At 46.8% G+C, this 17768-nt stretch overlaps 1 protein-coding gene across 1 annotated transcript in view; it reads left to right on the top strand.

Annotated features, from left to right (window-relative positions):
- Nucleotides 1–17768, top strand: part of mis18bp1 (MIS18 binding protein 1) — an 86125-nt gene that overhangs the window by 56041 nt on the left and 12316 nt on the right. The window contains exons 11-13 of the mRNA XM_038776325.1: nt 2950–3391; nt 3550–4551; nt 6611–6789. Coding sequence (XP_038632253.1) covers nt 2950–3391; nt 3550–4551; nt 6611–6789 — 1623 coding nt within the window. The remainder of the gene's footprint in view (nt 1–2949; nt 3392–3549; nt 4552–6610; nt 6790–17768) is intronic.

Here is a 17768-nt window from a genome sequence, read left to right as displayed (position 1 = left end):
TTAAGAAAAAACCCTCCACATCGGAGGAAAAAAAAAACCCCCTCCCTCCAACCCCCACTCTACTCGTATTCTCAGTTACTTAAAAGTGGCAGCATCTTGGCCTCCCAAAATTGTTCAGTTCTCTCCCAGGTTATGCTCCTTGATAAAGTCATTGGCTGCTTCTGGGGTGTCAAAGTAATATTCCCGGCCTTTATAAGTCACCCATAGTTTTGCCAGGTCGAGCATCCCAAACCTAACCCACTGTCGATACAGCACCGCCTTGGCCCTGTTGAACCTCGCACGCTGTTTGCTAGAACAGCTCCAATGTCCTGATTTATTCAGACCTTGTTCCCCTCCCATTCACAGTTGCGTTTCTCTCTGGCCCACTGCAGTATTTTCTCTTTCTCCACAAACTTGTGGAGCCTCACGATCGCCGCCCGCTGCGGCTCCCCAGCTCTGTGTGCTCTGTCCACCTCAGGAGCCTTGTCCAACACCCCCTCCACCACCAGCCCTGCCAGCATCCTCAATGTACCTCATGGCACTCATACCTTCCACTCCTTCAGGCAGGCTAACTATTCGCAGATTCTGCCTTATCTACCTATTTTCCTGCTCCACCTTTGCTCTCAACGCAAAGGTCTCCTAAGAGCCCCACCTCTCCTCCAGTGCCATCACCCGATTGCTGTGGTCTGACATCACCCTCTCAGTCTCTCGGATCTGCGACCCCTGTGCTCCAAGCATTTCTCTATTGATCCCTTCAAGGATGCTACAGCCCCTTCAATGGCCTATCTAACCACACTTCGTCATTTTTTGGGGCCCTGGGGAGTTTCTGCCCCAGTGAAGCCCACAGTTAGAATTATTTTCAGCACTAGAGAGCTGAATCTGCTTGCCAGACCGGCTCCTCTGAGATCGGGCCACCATTTTCAAAGGGTGCCCTGATCTCTAAGTGAGATCCCCACCCACATATGGACAGTATACCCCCAAGTGAGGATACTCTGCAATGGGGTCGCTGAGGGATCCTGCTTCAGGACTTCCCACGCCCCCTTTCAGGACCCCAGCCCTACATTGGCCCCCTCATACCTGCCCTACAACCACCCACCTTTCATACCCTCTTCCCCCCCCCCCCCCCCCCCCCCCCCCTCGGGCTCCCCCCTCGGGCCCTGACCGTTTGCAGTGCCGCCATAGCATTCTGGTAGTGCTCCTGCCAGCCTGGCAGTGCCACCTGGGCACCTTGGCAGTGTTAAGGTGCCTGGGTACTAGGGGGGAGGGCCAGGGCCAACCCTGGCCTGTCCCTGACCACCCAGGGACCTCCAATGGCCAATTACTGTTGCGCAGCTAGTATCTAAATCTTAAAATGGAGAATTAGGTTTCTGCTGAATATGTTGTTCACCTCCCAGTAATGTCTCCTCCAATTTTTTGTTTCATAACAATAGAGTAAGCCGTGTCTTTTAATGAGGATCTTCTTTCAAGTGAGGTCAGAGGTAAATGAAATGGGACAATAAGCAATTGTCCATCTGTTAGCCAAGAATTTGGCATCATCGTCATCTTTGTACCAAGGATCTGCATGCATTTTATCCATCAGCTTCGAGGTCTTGACTGCTATTTCCACATTGCTACTTAAATTGTCATCTATGAAGTATTTTCATATTCTCCACGCAAGCTGAGGTCACAAATTGGGAAGATAGTAATAAGTGATGCAATGATGTTTAAATATTGCATGTACATATGTTAATTAAAAGTAATTTTCTGAATGTACCATTTGTTTTGGCACCGAGTCTTCACTGTTGATTCCTTGCATTTTGTTTTTGTAGGGGAGACCAGCAGATGGCATCCCCGTGAAGGGAGCCCCAACCCACTCCCTGGCACAAAAATTATTTATAGCTTACAGGAAAAGCTATCCCACAATCTGATTCCTTGCATTTTAATTTAGTTTTATTTTATTAGATAAGTTTCATGTGTCTATATTGGTGGAAAGGTCTTTGAGAACACTGGACAGTAGCAATGGATGCTCTTGACTTAATTGTTGGGAAAATTTTCTTGATATTTACAGAGGTACACAGAATCGCCTGGATGCTGCAAGTATCAGAAAATATGGCAGATCAGAGCATGTGCCTACAAAAGAATCAGCTTGATTTTCCTTTCCGCCAAAGATATTTAACTTTAAATGTAACTCTATATCCACGTTTTCTGAATAGAATTTACAATTGAGAGTTTGATCGTCACTATAATTGAGTATTTGCTGCCTTTAATTCCAGATGCAAAGTTTCTTCTAAGATTGTTGTATCAGAACCTTTTGCTTCTGTGGCTTCCCAAGCATTTATAAAGGTATTAGAGTATGTTGATTGAGGTTTTGCTTAAACTCTCAAAAAGTAGTTACTACCACTATCCTGCCCTGATGAGGGATAACCTTGAGAAGCTAGCTAAAATTAAATGTTGTACACTTTTCCCTTTTATAAATTCAAGGCATCAGTTTCAGTTGTGCACCTCTGAAACGCAACATCCAGAAATATTTTATCAATCAGCTGGAGGACTTCTTTTTCCACTTTCAAACAGTCCTTCAGTATTATCTAGAAGAACTTCCAGGAATTGGTAGAATGGTGACAGGCAGAATAGGAGCGTCATTATCCAAAACTATCATTACATTTGAATATTATTGTAGATTGATCAGAATTCTGACTCATTGCTTAAAGGTAACTAATCTATCCGTTATAGTTGCCTCCATAGTCCCAGATGACCGTAGGCTGCTTTCTCCTTTGAGGAGGGAAACTGACTGGTGGTGATTTAACCTGAAGATCACCACAACTCAGGGGAGGGGCAAAGTTGAGAAGGCGGGACTGGTGCGGGAATTGAACCCATGCTGCTGACCTCGCTCTACATCACAAACCAGTTGTCTAGCCGAGTGAGCTAAACAGGCCCCGTTATAGTAAACAACTGCTGATCTCCGGGTTTAATTTAGCATTTGTCTTTTAATAGATTCAGATTTGAAGATGGAAAGAGATGGCAAAAAAACAAAAAAGACAGATGAGAAGTCCAACAATCGACCAGTAGAATATATTACGAGAAACCAGACATGCAAACAGTTGTCAGGACCGGCTGCTTCAAGCACAGATGAATATACCTCGAATGAAAAAACAAAAAAATCAATTAACAGAAAATGTGGTACCCTACAGCCAACAGTTATTGTGACACCAATTTGTGATCCTTTTCTATTATTGAACAAAACAGTGAAATTGAATGAGTTACACAGTGCCCATATAACCAGGAGTAAAGGAAGGACTGTGGCCACTGTAGATATGGTTATTCCATCTGATGTAGAAGATGCCGACATTTTTGAAAGCAAATCCAATAGGCAGCCCATGGAAGCAAAACTACATGATCCTTCCAAATTAAGAAATGGGTTAATAAAATCAAATAAGTCATTAGATAATGTTGAAAACGGAAACAAAAGAAGAAATATGTCAATGGCTGAAATGAGTGATTCATCCGTGATAAAGGATACAAGTGAGGATGATATTTTTGAAAACAAAACTAATAGACCCATAAAGTGAAACTACGTGATTCTTACAAATTAAGAAATAGGACATTAAAATCGGGTGAGTCATTAGGTAATATTCAAAGCAAAAGAAATGAAGGAAGAAATATGTCTTCAACAGAAATTAGTAATTCATCTGAAGCGGAAGATACAAGTGACAATGATAGTTTTGAACATATGTCAAAAAGGAGACCCACAGAAGCAAATCATTCTTCAAAATCAATCACAAAACCTATCAAATTGAGTCAATCGGAAGATGAGAGTTTGGAGACCAGTGAGAGTATCAAAATTAACATCAAACGGAAAATGAGAAGTTTAAACCACAAACAGTATGTCAATAGGCAAAATCAAGCACGAGTAAATAAGCAAAATAATTCAACTGCAGACAATATTGACTGTTCTACTGTTACAGAGTCACATTCTGAAGAGTTTTCAGTACAGCTTAAACAAACCAGTTCACTGATTAATAATGATTGTATTTTGTCTGAGATTTTGACATCATCCAACTCCATCCTAACCAACAAGGAAATCCAAGAAAATAACACTGAAGAGTTTATCTTAAATAATCTCTGTCCTGGGAGACAGAAAACCACTTCTATTCGAAATCTTCAGATTTCCCGTCATCATAAAACAGACAAGTCGAAGAAGGTGTTGTATACTGGCAGTGCTGAAGTGACTACAACAAACAGACTACAACATCCAATAAATGAAGCAGAATTAAATCACTATAATGTTGGAAGCAATGTATCAAAGTGTAACCAAAGCGCTTCACAAAGAAAACCTAAGAATCAATTTAATAGGTTCCTGTCATCTGTTACAGATGTTTCAGGTGCTGAAATAAATGAGACTGAAGTTGTTGTGGAAGACAAGCCAAAATGTTCAAATAAAAAAACTCTAATTAGAGAAGTAACAGGTACAGACTTTGACCCTGAATTATATTCCAGGCCTAGTCAGAAAAAACAACTAGAACAGCCTAAACGGTTGCATTCTCTTGATACTGAAGCAGAATTCTGGACTAAGAAAGAACTACGTTTCCTGCACAGGTAAGAACCATTCAAGAGTTGAAGGAAGTCTGAGGCCGGAATTTTCCGGCCCTGTTGTGGCGGGACCCCTCGTGTGGGATGCAATGGGCCAACCAAAGTTTACTTGCAGGACCGGAAAATCCTGGCCTGAACTTTATTTCCCTTTTTCTATGTATGCTGGGAATATTAAAAACGTTTTGGAAACCATTTTTTGGTAGTAATTTATACCTAGCTTCACCAGGTTGACACCTCATTTTTAGGTATGTCTCGTGTTGCTCCTGGCATGCTCTCCTGCACTCTTCATTGAACTAGGGTTGATCCTCTGGCTAGGTGGTAATGGTAGAATGGGAGATATGCCGAACCAAGAGATTGCAGTTGTGTAAATTTCTGCTGCTGCTGTTGGCCCACAGTGCCGCATGGATGGCCAGTCTTGAGTTGCTACATCTGTTTGAAATCTATTCCATTTAACGATGGTGGTAGTGCCACAATGGAGGGTATCCTGAAAGCGAAGACAAGACTTTGTCTCCACACGGACTATGCGGTGGTCACTCCTACAGATACTGTCATGGCCAGATGCATCTGTGACAGGCAGGTTGGTGAGGATGAGGTCTAGTATTTTTTCTCTCTTCTTGGTTCCCTCACCACCTATAGCAATCCTAGCCTCACAGTTATGTCCTTTAGCACCTGGCCAGCTCAATCACTGGTGATACTACTGAGCCATTCTTGGTGATGGACATTGAGGTCCCCCACCCAGAGTAAATTCAGTGCCTTGCCACCCTCAATGCTTCCTCCAAGTGGTGTTCAACATGGAGGAGTACTGATTATTCAGCTGAGGGAAGACGGTATGTAGTAATCACAGGAGTTTCCTTGCCCATGTTTGACCTGGTGCTATTAGACTTCATGGGGTCCAGCGACAATGTTGAGGACTCGTAGAGCAACTCCTTCCCGTCTGTATACCACTGTGCTACCAGCACTGCTGGGTCTATCCTTCCGGTGGGATAGGATAACCCAAGAATGGTGATGTGGTGTCTGGGATATTAACTGAAAGGTATGATTCCTTGATTTTGACTATGTCAGGCTCTTGCTTGACTAATCTGTGAGACAGCTCTCCTAATTTTGGCACAAGCTCCCAGATGTTAGTAAAGAGGACTTGCTGGGTTGAAAGAGCGGTGTTAGCAAGCCTTGACAATGACAGCCACACCGCCACCGTGACAGTCTTGGTAGAAAGTACAGTCAGGCATGGCAGTTACATTTCGGGGAAGATGTCATCATTCCTCAGGCAGATTTCCACCAACGTCATGATGTTCAAATAATCATTTGCACTAAATTAATGGATAGCAAGGACCTCATTCACTGATGAAGGTAGAGGCAGTGAGTGGTGGTGAGAGGGTGATAGATTGGTGCAATCTAAAGGGTAGCACTGTGAGGAGCGAGTTAGCTGAGAAGAAGATTGGCAAGGTTAACCCTCAGTGGACACAGAGTGAGAGGTTCAACAAGACAGTATGATGGATATTCGGGATTGTTGCTTGCAGTGAGGCAGTGCCGAATGCCTTGAAGGGTCCCTTGTAAATTGCCAAGAGTGATATGGTGGAAGGCTGTTGGCTTATCTAAGGGAGAGTCAAGCTGGGATATTGGCAGGAGAGTAGGAAGGTGGCGATGTACTGAGGGTTACATTAGGGATTTAGAAGATCAGGATACCGGAGAGAGGAGAAGTGGAAGGAAACATGACAAGAAATGAGAGAGGTAAAGAGAAAAGTTGTTTATAAAAGGGAGGAAATAGAATTGATTGGCTCAGATTTAGAACAGCAGCCAAAATACGTAGGTAAATGGACTTTCTTGTAAGAAATCCTGGTAAAACAGACACTTTTAAGGTGCGCTATGCCCTTTCATATTCTACAGAGAGGTCATAAGGAAGATATCTATCATGTTATAATACATCTTCAATTAAAATTTAATATAATATGGTTCACTCCAATGTATGAAGAATGTTTTTTAAGCAGAAACAATGCAAGATTGGTTATCTTTATTTGTCTTGGCTATAACTTTGACAAAAGTTTCAAACTGATTTTTGTCCTGTTAGCTCTGTTGCAGCATTACCAAAACACAAACCTGGTTTGTGGGAGGCGGTTGCAGCATCTGTTGGAACGCGTTCTGCTGAGGCATGCCAGCAAAAGTACTCATCTGAACATCAACTGAAATTGCCCAAAAAACCTTATGTGAAACAGAAGAAAAAATGTTCCAGTAATGAAATCAAGAAAGGTTGGAATGCATATGTTTAGAGATGGTTTGTTAGTATTTAAGGGGCCCAGTTAATTTAATTACAGTTGAACACCCCTTATCCGAAATTCAAAAAGCTCTTAAATCCGCACTTTTTTCCACTTGGTCAAACTTCGCTGAATCAATCTGCTGTTTATTGATGCTGTCTTTGATGCAAGATTTAGTGGCGGATTTCAGCTGCCTGGACACGGCGTTGTTCTTCACATAGCGCTTGTGGATCATGCACTCTCTCTTGGCTTTGCAAAGCGCCTCTCCAGTTTGCAAGGATCACACGGTCGACCACCTTCTGTCTCCAATGTGGATGACTTGCTGGATGAGCTACCATTATACAGGTATTCCAAAATCCAAAATATTCTGAAATCCCAGGCATTTCCGGCCCCAAGCATTTCAGATAAGGGATGATCAACCTGTATTGGTAACATTGCCAAATGTTGGGCCATAACTTCCCAACTCCAGGGTGTCTTATTGGGGGTATCCCAAAAATGAGCTAGGGAATCCCCTTCAGCTGTTTACAGGTAAGGTTTGCATGGTAATCGCAAACTTCAGATGGTTACCCCCCAAAAAATTAAAGCCACTTCTAACTTAAGGTAACTATTCCACAGACCTACCCCGACACAACAACTACCCCAAAACCCCAGGGATCTTGTTCCACCCACCTCTCTCCAAGGGACTCCCCTCACCTGGCCAGGCCTGACTCTCACTTCCACATCTGCCAGGCCCAACTGTCCCATATCCCCAAAGCCCAACCCGGCTATACCTCCACCCGAGGCAGGATACCTCCAACCCCAAAATCCTACCCACTTACCTTGTGCACTAACCTTTATTTTTGTCTGTCAAGACATGTAAACTTACAAGACCTTTAACTTATCTGCTAAGTGTCCATGGCGTTGCTTATGAGCAGTTCATCAATAGAAAGAGTTTTTTAAAAATATATCTGATGGTGATGAGTTAAAAGTGACTTCAGAAATTCACTCTACGGCGCCCACCAACTTTCATGTGGCTATATTGCTATGCAGGATTTCCATAGTAAATGTTTGTATTTAAAGTTGCAGTGTTAAACATTGACAGAAAAACATAACCAAAAATCACATTCCTCCTTCCACTAAACCATGATTGAATATTCTTTGTTCATGCATTTATAATTACCTGTACCTATTGACTCTTTTTCATTACTTTTCCTCATCAATTGCATGCAAACCGATTGCCACAAGTTGGCAGTAAACATTGTTAAATGATTATTTATTTTGGAGAAGGTGAAAGCAAAACCACATTTTGTTATTAATGAACCAAATGTATTCTGTTGCATTTATAAAGTATCTTTAATGTAGGAAAATATCTCAAACTATTGTTAAAGGTGTAATCACAAATGGGCACCAAAACAAAGAACGTTATACGAGCTGAGGCAACCAAAAGCTGAATCAAGGAGATGGGCTTTATTGAGGATCTTGGAGGTGGAGGGGTTATTATGTGTTTGGGGGCGGGGTTCATTGTAGGGTCAGAGGAGGTTCCAGAGGTAAAAATGGAAAAGGACCCTGAAGGAACCAGAACCCCGAAGGAACCAGAACCCCAGTCTGGTTCCAATCAGCCTGATAAAACTGAAACATTAGAAGGATTGCAAAAGCTGATGGAAAGATAGAGCATAGGCATTGTCACCCAAAGCATAGGCATTGTCACCCAGCTCAAGTTGAATCGTGCCTGCAGATGATGAAGTTAAAGGGCAGCATGCAAATGGTGAAAACAAAAGCCAATGGTGGAACATCTGGAGGGTAATGGTATGGGCCAGATAGCGAAGCCTCATAGTGTGTACTAGTGAGATCCAACTTTACCTCTCCTCAAACATAGGACAGTACAGCACAGTACAAGCCCTTCAGGCCACGATGTTGTGCCAACCATTTATCCTAATCTAAGATCAACCTAACCTACACCCCTTCAATTTACTGCTGTCCATGTGCCTGTCTAAGAGTCGCTTAAATGTCCCTAATGACTCTGACTCCACAACCTCTGGCAGTGCATTCCACACACCCACCACTCTCTGTGTAAAGAACCTGCATCTGACATTTCCCCTATACCTTCCTCCAATCACCTTAAAATTATGTCTCCTCGTGACAGCCATTTCCACCCTGGGATAAGTCTGGCTATCCACTCTATCCATGCCTCTCATCACCTTGTACACCTCTATTAAGTCACCTCTCGGCCTAATTCGCTCCAGTGAGAATAGCCCGAGCTCCTTCAACCTTTCTCCATAAGACATGCCCTCCAGTCCAGGCAGCATCCTGGTAAGTCTCCTCTGTACCCTTTCCAAAGCATCCTCATCGTTCCTATAATGAGGCGATCAGAACTGGACACAATATTCCAATTGTGGTCTAACTAGGGTTTTATAAAGCTGTAGCAAAACCTTGCTGCTCTTAAACTCAATCCCCCTGTTAGTGAAAGCCAACACACCATTCTTAACAACCCTATCAACCTGGGGGGTAACATTTTGAGGGATCTATGTACGTGGACCCCAAGATCCCTCTGTTCCTCCACACTTCCAAGAATCCTGCTTTTAACCCTGTATTCAGCATTCAAATTCAACCTTCCAAAATGAATCACTTCACATTTATCAAGGTTGAACTCCATCTGCCACTTCTTAGCCCAGCTCTGCATCCTGTCAATGTCCTGTTATAACCTGCAACAACCCTCAACACTATCTACAACTGCCCCAACCTTCGTGTCATCGGCAAACATACTAACCCACCCTTCCACTTCCTCATCCAAGTCATTTATAAAAACCACAAATAGCAGAGGTCCCAGAACAGACCCTTGCAGGACACCACTGGTCACCGACCTCCAGGCGGAATACTTTCCATCGACTACTACACGCCGTCTTCTTTCGGCCAGCCAATTCTGTATCCAGACAGCCAAATTTCCCTGTATCCCATGCCCCGCTTACCATGGGGAACCTTACTGAAATCCATATACACCACATCCACTGCCCGACCTTCATCAATGTGTCTCGTCACATCCTCAAAAGAATTCAATGAGGCTTGTGAGGCATGACCCACTCCTCAAAGCCATGCTGACTATCTTTAATCAAACTATGTTTTTCTAAATAATCATAAATCCTATCTCTCGCCGCTGCCGCCTATTCTCCAGCTGATCCTGTAGGTTGTCCCCAGGCCGGTCCTCCAGCCCCTCCTGGTCCACGCCTCCTCCTTCAAGGTGACCACATATTCCTCCATCACCAGCACATCACACTGCTGCTGTGCCGGGTCATGGAGAGCGCAACAGGCCATCACAAAGCGGGCAACCATCTGGAAGGTGTACTGGAGAACACCACCAGAGCAGTCGAGGTATCGGAACCGCATTTTGAGGAGTCCACTGCACCTCAAATCACAGTGGTCCAAATTGTATCGGGTCTCCATATCGGTAACCAGCCTCCATACTGACGTCATTAACCAAGTACAATTGGCCATCTTGGGGTGGTCCTTGAAGAGGCTGGAGATGTCTGACTGCTCCAAGATATAGCTGTCATGTACAGTCCTGGGAAGCGTTCACACACGTGCATGAACTTCATCTGGTGGTTGCACACGAGCTGGATGTTCAAGGAGTGGAATCCTTCCTGTTGTTGTGAGGCACTCCCAGGTGGCCAGGTGAGTGCAAGATGACAGGCGTGCCATCTATTATGCCCAGGACCTGGGGCATCCCGTTGGGAAACCTGCTGCCCAGGCACCTCGTTGGGCTTGGTCCATGTCAAAGTTTATATATTTCGCTGCCCGGACAAACAGTGCATCCCTTACCTCACGAAAGCACTTATGGGCTGTAGCTTGTGAAATGCTGCACAAGTCCCTGCTCGAGCCCTGGAATGATCCTGAGGCGTAGAAGTGTAGGGCTGCGGTGACCTTGATGGCCACTGAGAGCGGGTATCCTCCTCCCATGGTCCAGGGATGTGCAGGTTAGGTGGATTGGCCATGCAAAATTGCCCTTGATGTCCAGGTTAGTGGAGTCATTGGGTTAAGGGGATAGGGTGGAGGTGTGGACTTAGGAAGGGTGGTCTTTCCAAGGGCAGGTGCAGACTCGATGGGCCAATTGGCCTACTCCTGCACTGTAAATTCTATGACCTTTCACATAGTGACAAGTCCTTGCAAACTTGGCACAGGTGCCATACTGTTTACTTCTAGATGTGGACCCGCCTGCAGCACGCGCTGTCCGTCATCTGTTTGAAGGAACGGCGACGCCTGTACACCTGTGGGCTTCCCCCCTCTGGGTCCCTCCCTGGCCTGATGGGCGGCCAGGTCCTCAGGGTGTGAAACGGGCCCCTGCAAATGAGCCACCACCTTGAGTCTCTGTCGACGCTGCTGCCCCCTTCTCCATCACCTGGCCTGACAGCAGCACCACTAGGGCAAGGTCCGCAGGGTCCAAAATATCGTCCATACTGTGGAATATTTGTAAAGAATTGAGAGACGGTGTGAGACTTGACAACCAGCGCATCATCCACCACAGGTCCCTCCCGTCCCCCCCATTGCTTCCCCCCCTTCCCTCCCCCCCTTCCCAGCACATCATGCCCACGCATCCCTGGCCGCAGCATAGGCCCCAGCTTACCAGACCTTGCAAGCCAAACAGATGCACATAATGTTACCTGGACCGGGCATAGGTCCCCTTCCAGGTGCACCTGCCCACCCTCCGGCCGCGGTAATGTCCCCGGTCTAGGGACCTAGCCCCTGGGTGTTTGGTTGTTATTGCCTCCTGCAGTGTCCAAGCATCACAGTCTGACTGGGATGCTAGGCAATAACCCACACATGCTGCATGGCATGTCTACCCACGGGGACCTACTTGGGAACTATGAAGTGCTCATTTAACTACGATTGCTAATTCCCAATTAGCAGTAGCCTTCAGCCGTACAGCCAGAGGCCTACGTGGTCAGTGGGAGTTTTAGGTGATCGGTGGGGCAGACGAGCAGGGGCTAGATTGGTGCACACGATCCACCCGGGGTTGGTATGATGGACCCGCGGGTGTTTTCTCCCCCACCCCGCCGAGACCATGGGCGGCAGGCACCCCCACCCTAACTGAAGCTGGGTCCCCGGTAGCACCCCCACCCCTTCTGAGCACCGAGGCCGCAAACCCAGTGCCCCCCGGCTCTTTGCCTGTGAGTGAAGATGGCTGCTCAGGTCCCCGCAGTAGCCTCTCTGCCAGTTTCATGTTTTTAAAAAGGAATGCTAATCGGCGCCGGCTTGATCACTTGCTTGGGAGGCCTTTTGATCAGCTGGGGTCGTTACATTAGGGGTCGCTCCCGTTAATTGTATGGAGATTGGCCTTGGGTGGTGAATATTGGTTTCTCGGCACACTAAGGTGAGATCCGGATTTTGCCAAGGGGAGAGGGCCAGTTAGTAAGGGGCTGGTTTAGCTCACTCAGCTAAATCGCTGGCTTTTAAAGCAGACCAAGCAGGCCAGCAGCACGGTTCGATTCCCGTACCAGCCTCCCCGCACAGGCGCCGGAATGTGGCGACTAGGGGCTTTTCACAGTAACCTACTCATGACAATAAGCGATTTTTATTTTCATTTAGATCATGAATGGATCGGCGCTCGGTGTGGTTCTCGTTTTTGGCCTTTCCTGCTATTTAATGATAATCGCTTATTGTCACAAGTAGGCTTCAATGAAGTTACTGTGAAAAGCCCCTAGTCGCCACATTCCGGCGCCTGTTGGGGTGGCCGGTACAGAAATTGAACCCGCACTGCTGGTATTGTTCTGCATTGCAAGCCAGTTATTATTTAATGGCTTTGTCGCGCTCTCACTTAAGCGCAATGCGGCCATTAAATTGCACCCCTTGTTTATTTCACTGATGAATGGAGAGAGAATGACTGTATCAGGCCCAGACATTAGAGGTAAATTCTGCCACCAATACTGGTTGATTGAGAATGTACCAATGTTTGAATGTTACTTAAAAGAGAGGAATGTTGCCAAAGCTTTTTGTCTTGCACTCGGCAGGCCAATGCAAGAATGCCAAATTTCAAACTATCACAACAGTTTATACTACAGGAGCAAAGGGTGCTAATTGGATGGGAAACTGATTCCGATTGGCTGAAATGGTACCGTGGAGAAAGCAGTAGGGGAGCTATAGTCTCCCCAAGCTTCTGGGTAATTCAAAATGTTGTACTGCTTGAAGATATTGTTTTTGCTTGCAGGGAATATGTCTTTGTCGATTAATTATTATTGCTTCCAACAAGCATAAGTGAGCCACATTATGAGCTCAACTGATTATCTTAGATTTGTTTTTAGTATAGTTCTCATCCACTCAGGATTATAGAGCAGGTACTGCCCAATCGCAGAATCACATCAGTTGTTTCACGCTACTCTATGCCATGGCTATGTGAGTGGTACTTCGCACTAACGGAATGCGACTGTCAGTCTCCAAACACTTTCTACCTACCACACAATTGAACAACTAGTGCATGAATTTCATTTCGGTACCTGCGATACCAGGTCATAGAGTAGATAGATTAGAATCTACAGTGCAGAAGGAGGCCATTCGACCCTTGGAAAGAGCACCCAACTCCACCCTATCCCAGTAACCCCACCTAACCTTTTTGGACACTAAGGGCAATTTATCATGGCGAATCCACCTAATCTGTACATCTTTGGACTATGAGAGGAAACCGGATCACCCGGAGGAAACCAACGCAGATACGGGGAGAATGTGCAGACTCCGCACAGGCAGTGACCCAAGCAAGGAATCAAACCAGGGACCCTGGCGCAGTGAGGAACCGTGCTAACCACTGTGCTACGGTGCTGCCCCATAGGCTGTATGGTCCGCGTCCCAGTGATTGAATCAAACAGCATGTTCCTTGGTTGTTCGTGATAGGCAGATGAAACTCAACTGGACCATGTTTGCAAAATCCTAAACAAAACATTTACTATTAGATGTTATTCAAGTTATGTACTCCCAAGCATCTATTTGTACCAGTGCTTCTTGATGGGGAGCCTTTGTCTTGTGCAACTTTTTCACAAACAAACGACCAGCGAGAAACAGCAGGAACGGGCGCGGGATGAGAAAATGGGAGCCGGCTTGGATCAGAAAATGCCAGCCGGCTTGGATCAGGCAGCATGGGCCCAATGGTCGCGGGAACAGCAGGAGTTCCTTAGAAGCTCCTTTGCTGACCTGAAAACGGAGATGCTGGCTCCAATGAAGGCCTCAATGGAGAAAATGGTTGAGACCCAGAAAATGCTGGAGAAGGCGATCAAGGAGATTGAGAAAAAGGTCTTGGATAACGAAGACGAGATACTGGGCCTGGCCTTCAGGGTGGAGGCACATGATGCCCTACACAAGAGGTGGCAGGAGAGGCTGGAAGACGTTGAAAATGAATCCAGGAGGCAGAACCTGTGCATTCTGGGCCTACCTGAGGGTGTGGAGTGGTTGGACCTGAGCGCATTCGTGACCACGTTATTGGGGTCCCCGATGGGGCCAGAAGCATTCCCTCAGCCTCTGGAACTGGATGAGGTGCGCAGAGTCCTTGCAAGGAAGTCCAAAACGAATGAACGCCGAGGGCCATGGTTCCACCACTTCTCAGATAAGAAACGAGTCCTGCGATGGGCTAAAAAGGAGCGGAGCAGCAGGTGGGAGAACAGCGTAATCCGCATCTACCAGGACCTGGGAGCAGAAATGGCCAAGGGACGTGCTGGATTCAACCGTGCTAGGGTGGCCCTCCACAGCAAAGGGTTGATGTTCAGGCTGCTGCATCCGGCAAGACTGTGGGTCACGTACCAAGATTGCCATCATTACTTTGATACACTGGACGAGGTGTGGAATTTCATCAAGCAAGAAAAGTTGGACTCGAACTAAAGGACAGCCACATAGGGACGCTACTCTGGTGGGGACGGTAATTGGCGAGTAGCCGGAGGCAGCGACATTATGTTGTTTCCTCTTATTTTTGTTTGTTCACTGTTTCTTCGGCCATGTTTTTGGCTTTTGCAGAACTCAGCCGTAGAGGGAGGAGTGGGGCCGTACACGTAGAGCTGCTCTCCTGGCAGCTGGAGCCGTTTATTTGATGGGGCCGGGTTTGCGCCTGTGGGTTGCTGTTTGTTTTGCTGGGCGGGGAGGGGCGGAAAATGTGCTTTGGGGGCCGCTGAAGCAGATAAGTTGGGCTTTCCATAGGGAGGGAGGGGCCCGCAAAATGAGGCACCTGAGTAATCGGAGACAAAGGTGGGAGTGGCTGGGGTCAGCATAGGTCAGCTGACTACGGATGCGTAATGGGGGGAGAGCCAGTGTCAAGCGGGTGCTTAACTTGGGGGTTTGGGATCACGAGGTTGTTGGGGTGGGGGGCAGGGTGGGATGCTGTTTGGTTGACAGAAAAGGTGCCAACATGGGGCAATAGAGGGAGAGGTGGGAGAGTTTGGGGGGGGGGGGGGGGCCTCCAATGCACAGGCTCGTGGCTGGCCGACCCCGATATTGGTCTATAAGATCCACACTGTAGCGGGTCTTTCTCTCGCTTGAGGATGAGTGAAATCGAAGCCTGTGGCATTGTTGGGGGGAGGGTCCCTCTCTCTTTGGCCTCATTAAAGGTCCTTAGTAGGAGTGGGCACAGCAGTTCCGAAAATTTCTTGTAGAATTCTACAGGGTAGCCGTCCTGCCCCGGCCCCTTGCGATAGAGCCGCTGGCTATAGCGCTGCTGACTTCAAAGAACTGGCGTGGGTTGGTTCGGGGGGGGGAGGGGGGAGGAGCATCGGGTCTCGCTTTATGCGGATGATCTGCTCCTGTACATTTCGGACCCACTAGACGGGATGGGGGAGGTCATGCTGATTCTGAGGGACTTTGGCAATTTCTCGGGGTACAAACTAAACGAGAAGAAAAGCGAGATGTTCGTGATCCAAGCTAAGGGGCAGGAAAAGGGACTGGGAGAGCTTCCGCTGAAGTTGGTTGAGAAGAGCTTTCGATACCTAGGGATACAAGTGGCTCGAAAATGGGATGCCCTCCACAAGCTTTAATCCATCTCGGCTGGTAGAGCAGATGGAGGGAGACTTCAAAAGGTGGAACATGCTCCCGCTATCTTTAGCGGGGAGGGTGCAGACCGTTAAGATGATGGTCCTCCCCAGATTTTTGTTCGTCTTTCAGTGTCTTCCCATCTTCATCGATAAGCCCTTCTTTAAGCGGGTGAACAAGATCATCTCAGGATTCGTATGGGCAAATGAGACCCAGCGAGTAAACAGACTGTACCTAGAGCGCAGGTACCTGCACCTGGCGCTGCCGAACCTTTGCAGTTACTATTGGGCGGCTAACATAGCCATGATTAGGAAATGGGTATTGGGGGAGCGGTTGACATGGGAGCGGCTAGAGGTGGCCTCATGTAAAGGTACCAGCCTAGGGGCACTTGTAACTGCACCTCTACCGTTCTCGCCGGCCCATTACTCCTCTAGTCCGGTGATGGTGGTGGCATTAAAGATCTGGGGTCAGTGGAGAAGGCACAGGGGGGTGGAGAGAGCCTCAGTCTGGACCCTGATACGTAATAATCACAGATTTGTCCCGGGCAAGATAGACGGAGGGTTTCAATACTGGCATAGGGTAGGCATTAAAAGGATGGGGGACCTGTTCATAGACGGGACTTTTCCCAGCCTGAAAGCGCTGGAGGAGAAATTCAGTTTGCCCCCGGAAATGCTTTCAGATACCTTCAGGTACGCACCTTTCTGAAAAAACAGGTGGTATCATTCCCGCTGCTACCCCCATGCAGGATACAGGATAGGGTGGTCACCGGCACCTGGGTAGGGGAGGGGAAGGTTTCAGACATCTACCGGGAACTTCAGGAGGCAGAGGAAGCCCCAGTAGAGGAGCTTGAGGGCAAATGGGAGGTGGAGCTAGGTGGGGAGCTGGATGCGAGCCTGCGGGCGGATGCCCTAAATAGGGTCAATTCCTTTTCATCATGTGCCTGGCTTAGCTTAATCCAGTTTAAGGTGTTCCACCGGGCACATATGACGGCAACCAGGATGAGCAAGCTCTTTGGGGTTGAGGATAAATGTGTGAGTTGTGCGGGAAGCCCTGCAGATCATGTCCATATGTTCTGGGCATGCCCGGCTCTGAAGGGATTCTGGCGGGGTTTTCCTAAGGCAATGATATCCAAGATCTTAGACACGCGGGTGGTGCCGAGTCCAGAGATAGCGATCTTTGGTGTGTCAGACAATCCGGGAGTTCAGGAAGCAAAAGAGGCCGACGTGTTGGCCTTTGCCTCCCTGGTAGCCCAGAGATGGATCCTTTTAATGTTGAGGGACTCGAAGCCCCCGAGTGTAGAGACCTGGGTTAGTGAAGTGGCTGGGTTTCTCAGTCTTGAGAAAATAAAGTTTGCATTGAGAGGGTCCATGGCGGAGTTCTCTCGGAGTTGGCAGCCGTTCCTCAACTTTCCAGGAGAGCAGTAAAGGTCAGCAGCATCCCATGGGGGGGGAATCATTACGTTGTATTCTTTTCCTTGTATATATACGGTTAACATTTATTTAGTTCTGTTAATTGTTGCGTACGGTTATGCAAAAAAAAATTTGACAAAGATTTTAATTAAAATAATTTAGAAAAATAAATAAATATATAATTTCACTGGACTAGTAATCCGGAGAGCAAGTCTATTTCTCTGGTGGCATAGCAATTCCACAATTGCAGCTGGTGGAATTTGATTTCAGTTAATAAATCTGGAATATAAAGATCATCTCGGTAATTGAAACTATCATCATTTGTTTAAAAACCCATCAGGTTCACTTGTGTGCTTCACGGGAGGAATTCTGCCATCCTTCTCTGGTCAAGCTTACATTTGATTCTCGACTCACAGCAATACGCTTGACTCTTAACTGCCCTCCGTCATAGCCTAATAAGCTATTCAGTTTGGGACAAGTAGGGATGAGCAACAAATGCTGGCTTTATCAATGATGCCCACATCACATGGAAGAAGTGAAAATGTACTACAAATAACTACATTAGGATTTTTCACCGAGATGTCCCTTCAGCATTTCT

This window comes from Scyliorhinus canicula, chromosome 2 (genome assembly GCF_902713615.1).
Source record: "Scyliorhinus canicula chromosome 2, sScyCan1.1, whole genome shotgun sequence".
Taxonomy (NCBI): domain Eukaryota; kingdom Metazoa; phylum Chordata; class Chondrichthyes; order Carcharhiniformes; family Scyliorhinidae; genus Scyliorhinus; species Scyliorhinus canicula.
This window is presented reverse-complemented; position numbering and strand designations above follow the sequence as displayed.